A 19,478-nucleotide genomic window follows, 5' to 3' on the forward strand; every position below is an offset into this window, starting at 1 on the left:
AATAAAAAAATATACTACAGAGGTACAAAATAAGTTAGAGAAAAAACAAATCGAACATGTGGAACTTATTCAAGAACAATCTAATGTAATCTATTACAAAAATAAAGCAAAGTGTATGGAATATGGAGAAAAATGCAGCAATTATTCCTGAATCTCCCATACAGGAACGCTAACAAAAATGATTTGCATAAAATCGTTACTGAAGACGGAGTCATCTATGATTCTCCCAATGATATTTTAGAAGAGGAAGCTAATTATTTTAGGCAGATGTTCACTTTTCCGTCTCATCCTTTCCCACTGAATGAAGATTGTACATTTACATTTAAATTTGAACATTTAGCAGATGCTCTTATCCAGAGCGACTTACAGTAGTGAATGCATGCATTTCGTACATTTCATACATTTTTTTTCCCCGTATTATGGTAAGCAATTCTTTCCAAATAATATAAAAACTGGAAAATTAACAAATGTACAGAAAGATCAGTGCGAAGACCAAATTACAGAAGAAAAACGTTTTGAAACTATTAAATCCTTTCAGTCTGGGAAAATCCCAGGGCTTGATGGTATACCGGTAGAGGTATATCAAGTGTTTTTTTATATACTAAAAGCTCCATTGTTAGATTTGTTTTAACCTGTTAGGGCTAGGGGGCAGTATTGACACGGCTGGATAAAAAACATACCCGATTTAATCTGGTTACCACTCCTACCCAGTAACTAGAATATGCATATACTTATTACATATGGATAGAAAACACCCTAAAGTTTCTAAAACTGTTTGAATGGTGTCTGTGAGTATAACAGAACTCAAATGGCAGGTCAAAACCTGAGAGATTCCTTTACAGGAAGTGGCCTGTCTGACCATTTCTTGAACTTCTTTTCCATCTCTATCTTTTACTAAGGATCTCTGCTCTAACGTGACACTTCCCACGTCTTCCATAGGCGCTCAGAGCCCGGGAAAAACAGAATGTCGTCATTCCAGCCCCAGGCTGAAACACATTATCGCCTTTCTCAAGTGGCCGATCAAGGGACTCTGGGCTTATGCGCGTGACCCGACCGCCCCCGCCTTTGTGATTTTTTTCCTCGGTTTGCCGAAAAGGAGATTCCCTGTCGGAATATTATCGCTTTCTCTACGAGAAAAATGGCGTAAAAATTGATTTTAAACAGCGGTTGACATGCTTCGAAGTACGGTAATGGAATATTTAGAATTTTATTGTCACGAATTGCGCCATGCGCGCGACACTTCTTTACCATTTCGGATAGTGTCTGGAACGCATCGAACAAAACGCCGCTATTCGGATATAACGATGGATTATTTTGGACCAAACCAACATTTGTTATTGAAGTAGCAGACCTGGGAGTGCATTCTGACGAAGACAACAAAAGGTAATCAAACTTTTATAATAGTAAATATGATTATGGTGAGTGCTAAACTTGCCGGGTGTCTAAATAGCGAGCCCGTGATGCCTGGGCTATGTACTTAGAATATTGCAAAATGTGCTTTCACCAAAAAGCTATTTTAAAATCGGACATATCGAGTGCATAGAGGAGGTCTGTATCTAAAATTCTTAAAATAATTGTTATGCTTTTTGTGAACGTTTATCGTGAGTAATTTAGTAAAATGTTAGCGAATTCCCCGGAAGTTTGCGGGGGTATGCTAGTTCTGAACGTCACATGCTAAGCTGGTTTTTGATATAAATATGAACTTGATTGAACAAAACATGCATGTATTGTATAACATAATGTCCTAGGGTTGTCATCTGATGAAGATCATCAAAGGTGAGTGCTGCATTTAGCTGTCTTCTGGGTTTTGGTGACATTATATGCTGGCTTGAAAAATGGGTGTCTGATTATTTCTGGCTTGGTACTCTGCTGACATAATCTAATGTTTTGCTTTCGTTGTAAAGCCTTTTTGAAATCGGACAGTGTGGTTAGATTAACGAGAGTCTTGTCTTTAAATAGCTGTAAAATAGTCATATGTTTGAGAAATTGAAGTAATAGGATTTTTAAGGTTTTGAAATTCGCGCCACAGGCTGCAAGTGGCTGTTACGTAGCTATGAAAATCAGATCCAATAACAACATTAGAGGATTAGATATCCAAGGTTTAAAACAAAGGTGTCCATGTATTTCGATGGCTCAAGTTTTAAATTAAGTCCGCAAGCTAGATCTCTGCAATGTGTCATTGAAGATCTAGATAACTTTTCTGTACTCTCTGGACATAAACCTAATTATGATAAGTGTTCAATATTATGTATTGAATCCTTCAAAAATTCGACTTTTACATTATCCTGCAGTTTACCCATAAAATGGGCTGATGGTGAAGTAGACATACTCAGTATTCATATCACAAAAGATATAAATAAGCTCTACACAATGAATTTCAAAATAGAATGTGCCCATCTATATAATGAATATGAATTGGGTGGGTTGAGATTATTCAACATAAAAGCACTAAACCTCTCTCTAAAAGCTTCACTCATTCAAAGGTTTTACTTGAACCCTATATGGTTCTCAAGTAGATTACTAAGAAAAGCTCATCCATTGTTTAAAAATGGCCATTTTGCCTTTGTGCAGATTGCCATGTCTCATTTTCGATTAATTGAAAATGATACTTTTTTCAAAGTATCTCTCTTTTTCAAACAAGCATTGCAGAGCTGGCTACAATTTCTATGTCACCCCCCTGAAAAGATAAAACAAATATTACAACACATATTATGGCTGAAGTCAAATGTGCTGGTTGATAAAATACCTGTATTTATGGGAAATATGTTTGAACAGGGTATTTTGTTCATAAATGATATTGTAAATTGGAATGGTAGAATTATGGCCTTCATGGAGTTATCAGAATTGTAAGGAAAGGTCTGCTCAATCCAAGAGTACAACCAATTGATTACAGCATTACCCCAAAAATGGAGGAGGCAAGTGGCAGCGGGAGGAGGTAGGGAACTGGTCTGTCTGCCCAACATAAAGGATCAAAACTTGCGGAGGAATAAAAATAGCATAAATAGGAAAGTATACCAGTTTCATTTGAGGACCAGGATGTTGACAACTGCGCCATACAGATTGCAAAATAGTTGGGAAGAGATTTGAGTTGATATATAAAACGCAAGATTCAAGACTTCGTGCTTTTCAGCTAAAATGATTATATAGAATTCTTGCTACCAACAAAATGCTGAATATTTGGGTAATAGAATCATCGAAGCTCTGCAGATTTTGTTGTGAGGATACAGAATCAATAGACCATTTGTTTTGGTATTGCCCTCAGGTAGCCTGTTTCTGGTCTCAGGTTCAGGAATGGCTGAAAATGCAGTCAATTACTAATATACTAAAACTCTTAGTAAAAGTATTTATCTTCAACTCGCAATCTGTGGATTCTATTCGATTACATAGATTGATATTGTACGTTAAACATCACAGCATAGTTGAAAGATATGTGTTGCGTGGAAACCCGAAGTGGGTGGCCAGCAGAGATACATGGGATGGGCTGAGGGAAGCTGAGGGTTGGTATGTGGAATTGGAGACAAGTGGGAGTGGAGTTGCTGTGTGGGAGATAGAATGATGGTCAAAGATAAAAGTCCAAATAAAACATTTAAAAAAGTACATTTGAATGACACTAAGTGGCAGTGTTTTTACAACAAATGCCGGTTTGCCTGAGGCTGATGCCGTGCAAGTGTTTGTGAACATGCATATACACACACTCTCATTCAAATAAACACATACATGTAATAGTGCCAGACATGCACACAAACATTTACAGTTGGCGTTGCTGTTATGATTTAATTGTCCTTGATATCCTTTGTTTTAAATTGCATTGTTGTTTGCTGTTTTCTTCTGTCTTTTCCTTTTTTCTCTCTTTAGTTCATTCTCATGGTTGTTGGTGCATTGGGGGGTTCTTGGGGGTGGGGAATGGAATTAATTGTATTTTTTTTTTATTATTTTCTTCCTGGGGGGCTGTGGGAGGGGTCTCGAATGGTTGAGGGACAGCTATTGGGGAACTGTGGGGGGATATTGGAGGGTTCGGGATCAAGTTTTTGGCCTGGTGGTAGATCGGCCAACATTACATTTACATTTTAGTCATTTAGCAGACACTCTTATCCAGAGCGACTTACAGTAGTGAATACATACATTTCATGCATTTTTTTTGTACTGGGAATCACACCAAGCTCTACCAACTGAGCCACACGGAGGGCTCAACATGCCCTTGAGCAGAGAATTGACCCTGGATGCTTCTGTGTGTCGCTCTGAATGGGAATCTGTTGGACGACTGGGATGATGTAGTTATTGAGCGGCTTCACTGCAAGTATATTGTATGTTTCGAATATTCAATAAAGTAAAAAAAATTAAAATATTTTAATAAAAAACGACTCAGCCCACGCAGTATTTATTATGGATCCCCATTAGCTGCTGCCAAGGCAGAAGCTACTCATCCTGGGGTTCAGCAAAATCAAGGCAGTTATACATTTTAAAGACATTACCATACATTCATAACAGATTTCACAACATATTAAGTGTGTGCCCTCAGGCCTCTACCACATATCTATAACACAAAATCCAAGCGTACATGGGTGTAGTGTGTATGTTATCGTGTGTTTGTATGCATGTGTTGCTTCAGTGTATTTTTCTCCGTTTTTTTAAATCTAATCTTACTGCTGGCATGAGTTTCTTGATGTGGAATAGAGTTCCATGTAGTACTGTGCACCTCCCATAGTCTGTTCCGGAAAGTAGTATCTTGGCAGCAATTCGAACATGAAGGCCTGATTCACGCAGTCTCCTCCGAACAGTTGATGTTGAGGTGTCTTACTTGAACTCTGTGAAACACATATTCTAAGACTGGTATCTCTATTGAACATATCCTCTGCAAGAGAGGTAACTCTGGGTCTTCCTTTCCTGTGGTGAGCCTCATGAGTCATCGTAGCTCTTGGTTTTTGAGACTAAGAACTTTGAACGTTTCTTTAAGTGCAATGTTCCGCATTGACTGACCTTCCTGTCTTAAAGTAATGGGCTGTTTCTCTTTGCATTGAGCTGTTCTTGGGCTTAAAATAACAAATAGGGCTATTTTCTGTATACCACCCCTACCTTGTCACAACTGATCGGCTCTTACGCATTGAGGAAAGAAATTCCACAAATTAAGTCACACCCGTTAATTGAAATGCATTCCATGAATCTGGTTGAGAGAATGCCAAGAGTGTACAAAGCTGTCAAGGCAAAGGGTGGCTACTTTGAAGAATCTCAATATATTTTGGTTTAAGATGTGATTCCATGTGTTATGTCATAGTTGAAAATATTAGATGAAAACCCTGGAATGAGTAGGTGTGTTCAAACTTTTGACTGGTACTGCAAATATAGTAGATCTAACCTATAGAAAGCTGATGGGATCCTCTTTCTAATAGAAGCCATGAGGCAGTTCTCAGACAATTGCATAGGTTATAGAAATGTTGCGCAACATGAGCTCATGAAATGTTTTACATTTGCATTGATGTCAGAGTGATTAGAGGGACAATAGAGTGCTGAGTACCAGGCAACTAATGACCATCACCAGCATCAGAGCTTGGAGAAGCCTAATTACTAAATGGTCACGTGGAATTTGACTGCCTTCATTTCTTGTAACTGCCGGTAATACAGTCCTACTCCTTCCTCCATTTCCCAGAAATGGACTGGTTCAGATAATCACACCAACAATAAAGTAAGTAAATCAACAGTTTAATCTCTGGATTTCTTCATGCATTTATATGGGGCGTGAATCAGTTCCTGTCGTACAGTAAAGACAACTGTCCGTCTTTTCAAAGACTTCATTCCAACGCCTTTCATCTACAATTAGACAAAAAACATTAACATCCAGAATCAGCTGCAAAGAAATAACATTTAGTGAATGAGTATGTATATACACACACCTTGGTGGAACAGTTGCTAGCAGTTGATAGCAGTGCCTGGTGGAGTCTCCGTACCCTGAATCTTCTGTCCAGTAGTGGTCACACACCAACAGTAACCTACCAGAAATAGACATGTTGCACATACAATATTTACTGTAACATTCAACTGAATTGGAGAATTTAGTGTGTGTATATGTGCGTCCGTGTTAACCTGTAGAGCCCGAACATTGCTTAGGGGTGTATCGTCCAGCGGCGTCACACGTGGGGATGTAGGCTCCAATTGGGCCATGTGTCGCGGCATATCTAGCACGCTCACAGGGGGTCATGGGTCGTAACGTAGCATCTGGACACAGGTAACATAGATTGATTGTAATGTGGACATAACATTGCAGCACATGCATGCCGGAATCTTGGGTTGCGTCCCATATGGGCCCTGGTCAGAAGTATTTTATACGGAATATGTTCCATTTCAGATGTAACCTAGGTACTTCCTGGCTAAATACTGAAATTGCGCTACTTGTTTAAAAGCCCTGTGCAGTCAATTCAGTTTCTGTCTTTTGTATAACAGCTGATGAAACTAAGACTGAAAGTGGGGGTAAGTTGTGTCAGTGTTACTTCCTGACAATCCAATCATACATCCAGTTGAATGATCAAACCATTCATATCAGAATACCTCAGTCCAGCATCTAGACACCAATATACATCTCTGGAACAAGAGGAGTGGCAGGTAGCCTAGCGGTTAGAGAGTTGGGCCAGTAACACAAAGGTTCCTAGTTTTAATCCCTGAATGTCAAGTTAAAATATCTGTCTATGTGCCCTTGAGCAAGACAACCTTCTCTCCAGTGTCACGGTTGATAATGGCTGCCCAAGGGACAACTGGTTATGAAACAAAACATTAATACGTACGTGTGTGAATAGGACAGATCAACACCCACTAACGTTTTTATTCAAATGTTGGTGAGTAAGTGTGAGGTACATCACTCTTACCTCCCAGAGCAAAAGCTGTGCTAACAAGCAGAATGATGGTCAATATCGCCATGGTGATAGTCTCCTGAGAGAGAGAGAGAGCGAACAAGAGCGAGATTAGTTGAGCATTTTAAATCATCTGGAATGGCTGTGGGTACTAGAGGAGAGGTTGAGGAAACCCTGTGTTAAGTACAAAACTTATGCAACAATTGCTAAACCCAGTCCTGAGGACCCCAACAAGCGAGTATCGGCAACACGGCGCGCTACGATTCTTCCACTAAAATTCAGGTATCATCTAATCTATTGTATGTGGTTGAAGAGCCTGGCACACAGGAATATGAATCCTTCCCAAATGGCTCCTCATTCCTTATGTAGTGAACCACCTTTGACGAGGGCCCACAGTGCACTACGCAGGGAAGGGGAAGCAGACTAGATCTTGACAGAGACTTCTATTCACTACAAAGGTAACTATTAGTCTATGCTCTTAAATTCAGGGGGGTCATATATAGTGCACTACACTTGACCAGGGCCACATAAGATTAACGTGCCATTTGAGAGGCAGCAAGTCTACTAAATAATATCACAAGCTCACCTTCTGCACTCTTCCAAGGGATTCACTGGTTGTCTCTCTGTTGTCTGTGAGTTATGGTCTACCTCTTCCACCTCTCCTTTTAAAGGATCTGTCACAGGTGTGACTAGTTGCCTCATTAACCCAACAAGAGATCCCCATGTCGGCCATTAGCTGGTGGTGTAAAGTACTTATGTAAAAATTCTTTAAAGTACTACTTAAGTAGTATTTTGGGGTATCTTTACTTTACTACTTCTATTTATTTCAACTTTCACTTCACTACATTCCTAAAGAAAATAATGTACTTTTTACTCCATACATTTTCCCCGACACCCAAAAGTACTCGTTAGATTTTGAATGATTAGCAGGACAGAAAAAATGGTCTAATTCACACACTTATCAAGAGAACATCCCTGGTCATCCCTACTGCCTCTGATCTAACAGACTCACTAAACACAAATGCTTCCTTTGCAAATTATGTCTGAGAGTTGGTGTGACACTGGCTATCCGTAATCAAATAAAAAAACAAGTAAATGGTGCCGTCTGGTTTGCTTAATATAATGAATTTGAAATGATTTATACTTTTACTTTTGAACTTAAGTATATTTTATCAATTACATTTCATGTTGATACTTCAGTATATTTGCTGAAACTTTTAAAACTTTACTCAAGTAATATTTACTGGGTGATTTACACTTTTACTTGAGTCATTTTCTCTGAAGGAATCTTCATAGGCAGTGAAGAGAGTAGTAGAGGAAGATGGGTCCAGTTTCAAGGGATCCTGAGAGGCTCCATGTGAGTATGCCGAGGCCAATAGAGAGTGATAGGAATAACATGTGTTTCAGTAAGGTTGGTTTCTTAGCATTCATAGCCATGGTTATCAACTGTACCGCAGAAATGGAACATAAATCACTGAAAATATATATTGTGGCGGTAGTTGCAGATAACTCGTTGGGTTATGAGATTTTACCGCAGAAGAGTTATAAGGTGTGATGAACGATAGTGTCCCGTTTTCCCAGGCTGCCGGCCTGCTGTAGGACAAAGCCCATGCGGTAGAACTCAGCTCACGTAGACTTGCATCCTAGCCCATGTAGACTTGCATCTTCAGAGCGTAGCTGGATTGTGCGTCACATGCAATCAATCGAATCAATCAAATTGATTGATAAAGCCCATCTTACGTCAGCTGATGTCACAAAGTGCTGTACAGAAACCCAGCCTAAAACCCCAAACAGCAAGCATTGCAGGTGTAGAAGCACGGTGGATAGGAAAAACTCCCTAGAAAGGCCAGAACCTAGGAAGAAACCTAGAGAGGAACCAGGCTATGAGGGGTGGCCAGTCCTCTTCTGGCTGTGCCAGGTGGAGATTATAACAGAACATGGCTAAGATGTTCAAATGTTCATAGATGACCAGCAGGGTCAAATAATAATAATCACAGTTGTTGTCGATCATTCAGAGTATCTCTATCGCTCCTGCTGTCTCTAGAGAGTTGAAAACAGCAGGTCTGGGACAGGTAGCACGTCCGGTGAACAGGTCAGGGCTCGATAGCCGCAGCAGAACAGTTGAAACTGGAGCATCAGCATGGCCAGGTGGACTGGGGACCACCCATATCTTGTTGTTGGGGACCACCACCCATAAAAAAACAGTTTCTGGCTAAAGAGACAAGACTAACAAGGGAAATCCATGAACTAATAGTACAGGTAGATAGCAATAAAAAAATATACTACAGAGGTACAAAATAAGTTAGAGAAAAAACAAATCGAACATGTGGAACTTATTCAAGAACAATCTAATGTAATCTATTACAAAAATAAAGCAAAGTGTATGGAATATGGAGAAAAATGCAGCAATTATTCCTGAATCTCCCATACAGGAACGCTAACAAAAATGATTTGCATAAAATCGTTACTGAAGACGGAGTCATCTATGATTCTCCCAATGATATTTTAGAAGAGGAAGCTAATTATTTTAGGCAGATGTTCACTTTTCCGTCTCATCCTTTCCCACTGAATGAAGATTGTACATTTACATTTAAATTTGAACATTTAGCAGATGCTCTTATCCAGAGCGACTTACAGTAGTGAATGCATGCATTTCGTACATTTCATACATTTTTTTCCCCGTATTATGGTAAGCAATTCTTTCCAAATAATATAAAAACTGGAAAATTAACAAATGTACAGAAAGATCAGTGCGAAGACCAAATTACAGAAGAAAAACGTTTTGAAACTATTAAATCCTTTCAGTCTGGGAAAATCCCAGGGCTTGATGGTATACCGGTAGAGGTATATCAAGTGTTTTTTTATATACTAAAAGCTCCATTGTTAGATTTGTTTTAACCTGTTAGGGCTAGGGGGCAGTATTGACACGGCTGGATAAAAAACATACCCGATTTAATCTGGTTACCACTCCTACCCAGTAACTAGAATATGCATATACTTATTACATATGGATAGAAAACACCCTAAAGTTTCTAAAACTGTTTGAATGGTGTCTGTGAGTATAACAGAACTCAAATGGCAGGTCAAAACCTGAGAGATTCCTTTACAGGAAGTGGCCTGTCTGACCATTTCTTGAACTTCTTTTCCATCTCTATCTTTTACTAAGGATCTCTGCTCTAACGTGACACTTCCCACGTCTTCCATAGGCGCTCAGAGCCCGGGAAAATACAGAATGTCGTCATTCCAGCCCCAGGCTGAAACACATTATCGCCTTTCTCAAGTGGCCGATCAAGGGACTCTGGGCTTATGCGCGTGACCCAACCGCCCCCGCCTTTGTGATTTTTTCCTCGGTTTGCCGAAAAGGAGATTCCCTGTCGGAATATTATCGCTTTTCTACGAGAAAAATGGCGTAAAAATTGATTTTAAACAGCGGTTGACATGCTTCGAAGTACGGTAATGGAATATTTAGAATTTTATTGTCACGAATTGCGCCATGCGCGCGACACTTCTTTACCATTTCGGATAGTGTCTGGAACGCACGAACAAAACGCCGCTATTCGGATATAACGATGGATTATTTTGGACCAAACCAACATTTGTTATTGAAGTAGCAGACCTGGGAGTGCATTCTGACGAAGACAACAAAAGGTAATCAAACTTTTATAATAGTAAATATGATTATGGTGAGTGCTAAACTTGCCGGGTGTCTAAATAGCGAGCCCGTGATGCCTGGGCTATGTACTTAGAATATTGCAAAATGTGCTTTCACCAAAAGCTATTTTAAAATCGGACATATCGAGTGCATAGAGGAGGTCTGTATCTAAAATTCTTAAAATAATTGTTATGCTTTTTGTGAACGTTTATCGTGAGTAATTTAGTAAAATGTTAGCGAATTCCCCGGAAGTTTGCGGGGGTATGCTAGTTCTGAACGTCACATGCTAAGCTGGTTTTTGATATAAATATGAACTTGATTGAACAAAACATGCATGTATTGTATAACATAATGTCCTAGGGTTGTCATCTGATGAAGATCATCAAAGGTGAGTGCTGCATTTAGCTGTCTTCTGGGTTTTGGTGACATTATATGCTGGCTTGAAAAATGGGTGTCTGATTATTTCTGGCTTGGTACTCTGCTGACATAATCTAATGTTTTGCTTTCGTTGTAAAGCCTTTTTGAAATCGGACAGTGTGGTTAGATTAACGAGAGTCTTGTCTTTAAATAGCTGTAAAATAGTCATATGTTTGAGAAATTGAAGTAATAGGATTTTTAAGGTTTTGAAATTCGCGCCACAGGCTGCAAGTGGCTGTTACGTAGCTATGAAAATCAGATCCAATAACAACATTAGAGGATTAGATATCCAAGGTTTAAAACAAAGGTGTCCATGTATTTCGATGGCTCAAGTTTTAAATTAAGTCCGCAAGCTAGATCTCTGCAATGTGTCATTGAAGATCTAGATAACTTTTCTGTACTCTCTGGACATAAACCTAATTATGATAAGTGTTCAATATTATGTATTGAATCCTTCAAAAATTCGACTTTTACATTATCCTGCAGTTTACCCATAAAATGGGCTGATGGTGAAGTAGACATACTCAGTATTCATATCACAAAAGATATAAATAAGCTCTACACAATGAATTTCAAAATAGAATGTGCCCATCTATATAATGAATATGAATTGGGTGGGTTGAGATTATTCAACATAAAAGCACTAAACCTCTCTCTAAAAGCTTCACTCATTCAAAGGTTTTACTTGAACCCTATATGGTTCTCAAGTAGATTACTAAGAAAAGCTCATCCATTGTTTAAAAATGGCCATTTTGCCTTTGTGCAGATTGCCATGTCTCATTTTCGATTAATTGAAAATGATACTTTTTTCAAAGTATCTCTCTTTTTCAAACAAGCATTGCAGAGCTGGCTACAATTTCTATGTCACCCCCCTGAAAAGATAAAACAAATATTACAACACATATTATGGCTGAAGTCAAATGTGCTGGTTGATAAAATACCTGTATTTATGGGAAATATGTTTGAACAGGGTATTTTGTTCATAAATGATATTGTAAATTGGAATGGTAGAATTATGGCCTTCATGGAGTTATCAGAATTGTAAGGAAAGGTCTGCTCAATCCAAGAGTACAACCAATTGATTACAGCATTACCCCAAAAATGGAGGAGGCAAGTGGCAGCGGGAGGAGGTAGGGAACTGGTCTGTCTGCCCAACATAAAGGATCAAAACTTGCGGAGGAATAAAAATAGCATAAATAGGAAAGTATACCAGTTTCATTTGAGGACCAGGATGTTGACAACTGCGCCATACAGATTGCAAAATAGTTGGGAAGAGATTTGAGTTGATATATAAAACGCAAGATTCAAGACTTCGTGCTTTTCAGCTAAAATGATTATATAGAATTCTTGCTACCAACAAAATGCTGAATATTTGGGTAATAGAATCATCGAAGCTCTGCAGATTTTGTTGTGAGGATACAGAATCAATAGACCATTTGTTTTGGTATTGCCCTCAGGTAGCCTGTTTCTGGTCTCAGGTTCAGGAATGGCTGAAAATGCAGTCAATTACTAATATACTAAAACTCTTAGTAAAAGTATTTATCTTCAACTCGCAATCTGTGGATTCTATTCGATTACATAGATTGATATTGTACGTTAAACATCACAGCATAGTTGAAAGATATGTGTTGCGTGGAAACCCGAAGTGGGTGGCCAGCAGAGATACATGGGATGGGCTGAGGGAAGCTGAGGGTTGGTATGTGGAATTGGAGACAAGTGGGAGTGGAGTTGCTGTGTGGGAGATAGAATGATGGTCAAAGATAAAAGTCCAAATAAAACATTTAAAAAAGTACATTTGAATGACACTAAGTGGCAGTGTTTTTACAACAAATGCCGGTTTGCCTGAGGCTGATGCCGTGCAAGTGTTTGTGAACATGCATATACACACACTCTCATTCAAATAAACACATACATGTAATAGTGCCAGACATGCACACAAACATTTACAGTTGGCGTTGCTGTTATGATTTAATTGTCCTTGATATCCTTTGTTTTAAATTGCATTGTTGTTTGCTGTTTTCTTCTGTCTTTTCCTTTTTTCTCTCTTTAGTTCATTCTCATGGTTGTTGGTGCATTGGGGGGTTCTTGGGGGTGGGGAATGGAATTAATTGTATATTTTATTTTTTATTATTTTTCTTCCTGGGGGGGGCTGTGGGAGGGGTCTCGAATGGTTGAGGGACAGCTATTGGGGAACTGTGGGGGGGATCTTGGAGGGTTCGGGATCAAGTTTTTGGCCTGGTGGTAGATCGGCCAACATTACATTTACATTTTAGTCATTTAGCAGACACTCTTATCCAGAGCGACTTACAGTAGTGAATACATACATTTCATTTCATGCATTTTTTTTTTTGTACTGGGAATCGAACCCACAACCCTGGCATTGCACACACCAAGCTCTACCAACTGAGCCACAGGGAGGGCTCAACATGCCCTTGAGCAGAGAATTGACCCTGGATGCTTCTGTGTGTCGCTCTGAATGGGAATCTGTTGGACGACTGGGATGATGTAGTTATTGAGCGGCTTCACTGCAAGTATATTGTATGTTTCGAATATTCAATAAAGTAAAAAAAAAAATTAATAAAATATTTTAATAAAAAAGGACTCAGCCCACGCAGTATTTATTAGGATCCCCATTAGCTGCTGCCAAGGCAGAAGCTACTCATCCTGGGGTTCAGCAAAATCAAGGCAGTTATACATTTTAAAGACATTACCATACATTCATAACAGATTTCACAACATATTAAGTGTGTGCCCTCAGGCCTCTACCACATATCTATAACACAAAATCCAAGCGTACATGGGTGTATGTTATCGTGTGTTTGTATGCATGTGTTGCTTCAGTGTATTTTTATCCGTTTTTTTAAATCTAATCTTACTGCTGGCATGAGTTTCTTGATGTGGAATAGAGTTCCATGTAGTACTGTGCACCTCCCATAGTCTGTTCCGGAAAGTAGTATCTTGGCAGCAATTCGAACATGAAGGCCTGATTCACGCAGTCTCCTCCGAACAGTTGATGTTGAGGTGTCTTACTTGAACTCTGTGAAACACATATTCTAAGACTGGTATCTCTATTGAACATATCCTCTGCAAGAGAGGTAACTCTGGGTCTTCCTTTCCTGTGGTGAGCCTCATGAGTCATCGTAGCTCTTGGTTTTTGAGACTAAGAACTTTGAACGTTTCTTTAAGTGCAATGTTCCGCATTGACTGACCTTCCTGTCTTAAAGTAATGGGCTGTTTCTCTTTGCATTGAGCTGTTCTTGCCATAATATGGACTTGGGCTTAAAATAACAAATAGGGCTATTTTCTGTATACCACCCCTACCTTGTCACAACTGATCAGCTCTTACGCATTGAGGAAAGAAATTCCACAAATTAAGTCACACCCGTTAACCTGTTAGGGCTAGGGGGCAGTATTTGCACGGCTGGATAAAAAAATGTACCCGATTTAATCTGGTTACTAATCCTACCCAGTAACTAGAATATGCATATACTTATTATATATGGATAGAAAACACCCTAAAGTTTCTAAAACTGTTTGAATGGTGTCTGTGAGTATAACAGAACTCATTTGGCAGGCAAAACCCTGAGACATTTTCTGACAGGAAGTGGATACCTGATGTGTTGTATTACCTTTAAACCTATGCCATTGAAAAACACAGGGGCTGAGGAATATTTTGGCACTTCCTATTGCTTCCACTAGATGTCACCAGCCTTTACAAAGTGTTTTGAGTCTTCTGGAGGGAGATCTGACCGAACAAGAGCCATGGAACGATGATGGCCCATTAGACACCTGGCGCGCGAGTTCATGTTGGGTACCCTCGTTCCAATACGTTATAAAAGAGAATGCATTCGTCCACCTTGAATATTATTCATGTTCTGGTTAAAAAGGCCCTAATGATTTATGCTATACAACGTTTGACATGTTTGAACGAACGTAAATATATTTTTTCCCCTCGTTCATGAAGTGAAGTCCGGCGGGCTTAGATCATGTGCTAACAAGACGGAGATTTTTGGACATAAATGATGAGCTTTTTTGAACAAAACTACATTCGTTATGGACCTGTGATACCTGGAAGTGACATCTGATGAAGAGAATCAAAGGTAATGGATTATTTACATAGTATTTTCGATTTTAGATCTCCCCAACATGGCGGCTAGTCTGTATCGCAACGCGCGTATTTTTCTGGGCGCAGTGCTCAGATTATTGCAAAGTGTGATTTCCCAGTAAGGTTATTTTTAAATCTGGCAAGTTGATTGCGTTCAAGAGATGTAAATCTATAATTCTTTAAATGACAATATAATATTTTACCAATGTTTTCTCATTTTAATTATTTAATTTGTGGTGCTGACTTGAATGCCGGTTATTGGAGGGAAACGATTTCCTGAACATCAACGCCACAGTAAAACGCTGTTTTTGGATATAAATATGAACTTGATAGAACTAAAAATGCATGCATTGTCTAACACAATGTCCTAGGAGTGTCATCTGTTGGAGATTGTAAAAGGTTAGTGCATCATTTTAGCTGGTTTTATGGTTTTGGTGACGCCTGTCTTTGAATTGGCACAACATTACACACAACTCTTGTAAATGTACTGTCCTAACATACTCTAAATTTATGCTTTCGCCGTAAAACCTTTTTGAAACCGTAAAACGTGGTTAGATTAAGGAGATGTTTATCTTTCAAAGGGTGTAAAATAGTTGTATGTTTGAAAAATTTGAATTTTGACATTTATTTGGATTCAAATTTGCCGCTCTTGAAATGCACCTGCTGTTGATGGAGTGCACCACGGGTGGGACGCTTGCGTCCCACATAGCCCATAGAGGTTAAATCCTTTCAGTCTGGGAAAATCCCAGGGCTTGATGGCATACCGGTAGAGGTATATCAAGTTTTTTTGTTATATACTAAAAGCTCCATTGTTAGATTTGTTTTAACTACTCCTATAGAAATGGTAGTTTGTCAGGTATTCAGCAGGAAGGTCTGATTTCTCTATTATTAAAACACTACCCAGATGGCAAATATAAAGACCCAGTCTATCTAAAAAACTGGAGGCCCCTTACACTTCAATGTTGTGATGTAAAAATACTAGCAAAATGCATAGCACTCAGAATTTAAAGGGTTTTACCTGGTATTGTTCATCATGATCAGACATTTTTTTTTACATGGACGATACATTGGAGATTATGTACGACAACTACTAGACATAATAGAACATCATGAAACGTATAATAAGCCAGGAATGGTATTTATAGCGGATTTTGAAAAGGCATTTGATAAAGTAAAACTGGATTTTATTTATAAATGCCTGGATTTTTTCAATTTCGGCAATTCTCTTATAAAATGGGTAAAAATAATGTATAGCAACCCCAGGTGTAAAATAACGGCTACTTCTCAGAGAGTTTTGAATTGTCAAGAGGAATAAACAAGGGTGTCCGTGGTCACCATATCTATTCGTTATGGCCATCGAAATGTTAGCTATGAAAATCAGATCCAATAACAACATTAGAGGATTAGATATCCAAGGTTTAAAACAAAGGTGTCCATGTATTTCGATGGCTCAAGTTTTAAATTAAGTCCGCAAGCTAGATCTCTGCAATGTGTCATTGAAGATCTAGATAACTTTTCTGTACTCTCTGGACATAAACCTAATTATGATAAGTGTTCAATATTATGTATTGAATCCTTCAAAAATTCGACTTTTACATTATCCTGCAGTTTACCCATAAAATGGGCTGATGGTGAAGTAGACATACTCAGTATTCATATCACAAAAGATATAAATAAGCTCTACACAATGAATTTCAAAATAGAATGTGCCCATCTATATAATGAATATGAATTGGGTGGGTTGAGATTATTCAACATAAAAGCACTAAACCTCTCTCTAAAAGCTTCACTCATTCAAAGGTTTTACTTGAACCCTATATGGTTCTCAAGTAGATTACTAAGAAAAGCTCATCCATTGTTTAAAAATGGCCATTTTGCCTTTGTGCAGATTGCCATGTCTCATTTTCGATTAATTGAAAATGATACTTTTTCAAAGTATCTCTCTTTTTCAAACAAGCATTGCAGAGCTGGCTACAAGTTCTATGTCACCCCCCTGAAAAGATAAAACAAATATTACAACACATATTATGGCTGAAGTCAAATGTGCTGGTTGATAAAATACCTGTATTTATGGGAAATATGTTTGAACAGGGTATTTTGTTCATAAATGATATTGTAAATTGGAATGGTAGAATTATGGCCTTCATGGAGTTATCAGAATTGTAAGGAAAGGTCTGCTCAATCCAAGAGTACAACCAATTGATTACAGTATTACCCCAAAAATGGAGGAGGCAAGTGGCAGCGGGAGGAGGTAGGGAACTGGTCTGTCTGCCCAACATAAAGGATCAAAACTTGCGGAGGAATAAAAATAGCATAAATAGGAAAGTATACCAGTTTCATTTGAGGACCAGGATGTTGACAACTGCGCCATACAGATTGCAAAATAGTTGGGAAGAGATTTGAGTTGATATATAAAACGCAAGATTCAAGACTTCGTGCTTTTCAGCTAAAATGATTATATAGAATTCTTGCTACCAACAAAATGCTGAATATTTGGGTAATAGAATCATCGAAGCTCTGCAGATTTTGTTGTGAGGATACAGAATCAATAGACCATTTGTTTTGGTATTGCCCTCAGGTAGCCTGTTTCTGGTCTCAGGTTCAGGAATGGCTGAAAATGCAGTCAATTACTAATATACTAAAACTCTTAGTAAAAGTATTTATCTTCAACTCGCAATCTGTGGATTCTATTCGATTACATAGATTGATATTGTACGTTAAACATCACAGCATAGTTGAAAGATATGTGTTGCGTGGAAACCCGAAGTGGGTGGCCAGCAGAGATACATGGGATGGGCTGAGGGAAGCTGAGGGTTGGTATGTGGAATTGGAGACAAGTGGGAGTGGAGTTGCTGTGTGGGAGATAGAATGATGGTCAAAGATAAAAGTCCAAATAAAACATTTAAAAAAGTACATTTGAATGACACTAAGTGGCAGTGTTTTTACAACAAATGCCGGTTTGCCTGAGGCTGATGCCGTGCAAGTGTTTGTGAACATGCATATACACACACTCTCATTCAAATAAACACATACATGTAATAGTGCCAGACATGCACACAAACATTTACAGTTGGCGTTGCTGTTATGATTTAATTGTCCTTGATATCCTTTGTTTTAAATTGCGTTGTTGTTTGCTGTTTTCTTCTGTCTTTTCCTTTTTTCTCTCTTTAGTTCATTCTCATGGTTGTTGGTGCATTGGGGGGTTCTTGGGGGTGGGGAATGGAATTAATTGTATTTTTTATTTTTTATTATTTTTCTTCCTGGGGGGGGCTGTGGGAGGGGTCTCGAATGGTTGAGGGACAGCTATTGGGGAACTGTGGGGGGGATCTTGGAGGGTTCGGGATCAAGTTTTTGGCCTGGTGGTAGATCGGCCAACATTACATTTACATTTTAGTCATTTAGCAGACACTCTTATCCAGAGCGACTTACAGTAGTGAATACATACATTTCATGCATTTTTTTTTGTACTGGGAATCACACCAAGCTCTACCAACTGAGCCACACGGAGGGCTCAACATGCCCTTGAGCAGAGAATTGACCCTGGATGCTTCTGTGTGTCGCTCTGAATGGGAATCTGTTGGACGACTGGGATGATGTAGTTATTGAGCGGCTTCACTGCAAGTATATTGTATGTTTCGAATATTCAATAAAGTAAAAAAAAAAAAAAAATATTTTAATAAAAAACGACTCAGCCCACGCAGTATTTATTATGGATCCCCATTAGCTGCTGCCAAGGCAGAAGCTACTCATCCTGGGGTTCAGCAAAATCAAGGCAGTTATACATTTTAAAGACATTACCATACATTCATAACAGATTTCACAACATATTAAGTGTGTGCCCTCAGGCCTCTACCACATATCTATAACACAAAATCCAAGCGTACATGGGTGTATTTTATCGTGTGTTTGTATGCATGTGTTGCTTCAGTGTATTTTTCTCCGTTTTTTATAATCTAATCTTACTGCTGGCATGAGTTTCTTGATGATGTGGAATAGAGTTCCATGTAGTACTGTGCACCTCCCATAGTCTGTTCCGGAAAGTAGTATCTTGGCAGCAATTCGAACATGAAGGCCTGATTCACGCAGTCTCCTCCGAACAGTTGATGTTGAGGTGTCTTACTTGAACTCTGTGAAACACATATTCTAAGACTGGTATCTCTATTGAACATATCCTCTGCAAGAGAGGTAACTCTGGGTCTTCCTTTCCTGTGGTGAGCCTCATGAGTCATCGTAGCTCTTGGTTTTTGAGACTAAGAACTTTGAACGTTTCTTTAAGTGCAATGTTCCGCATTGACTGACCTTCCTGTCTTAAAGTAATGGGCTGTTTCTCTTTGCATTGAGCTGTTCTTGGGCTTAAAATAACAAATAGGGCTATTTTCTGTATACCACCCCTACCTTGTCACAACTGATCGGCTCTTACGCATTGAGGAAAGAAATTCCACAAATTAAGTCACACCCGTTAATT

General features: G+C 38.8%; 1 protein-coding gene across 1 annotated transcript; it reads right to left on the reverse strand.

Annotated features, from left to right (window-relative positions):
* Positions 1-5,681: 5,681 nt before the first annotated feature.
* Positions 5,682-7,556, reverse strand: LOC106598088 (equistatin-like). The gene is made up of 5 exons (XM_045701706.1): positions 7,426-7,556; positions 6,855-6,918; positions 6,079-6,210; positions 5,889-5,984; positions 5,682-5,805 (listed from the first exon to the last, which is right to left on the reverse strand). The coding sequence occupies exons 2-4, from the start codon at positions 6,904-6,906 to the stop codon at positions 5,905-5,907; spliced, it is 264 nt and encodes an 87-aa protein (XP_045557662.1). The 5' UTR covers positions 6,907-6,918; positions 7,426-7,556; the 3' UTR covers positions 5,682-5,805; positions 5,889-5,904.
* Positions 7,557-19,478: the final 11,922 nt, after the last annotated feature.

The sequence above is a fragment of the Salmo salar genome, chromosome ssa18 (assembly GCF_905237065.1).
Source record: "Salmo salar chromosome ssa18, Ssal_v3.1, whole genome shotgun sequence".
Classification (NCBI taxonomy): Eukaryota; Metazoa; Chordata; class Actinopteri; order Salmoniformes; family Salmonidae; genus Salmo; species Salmo salar.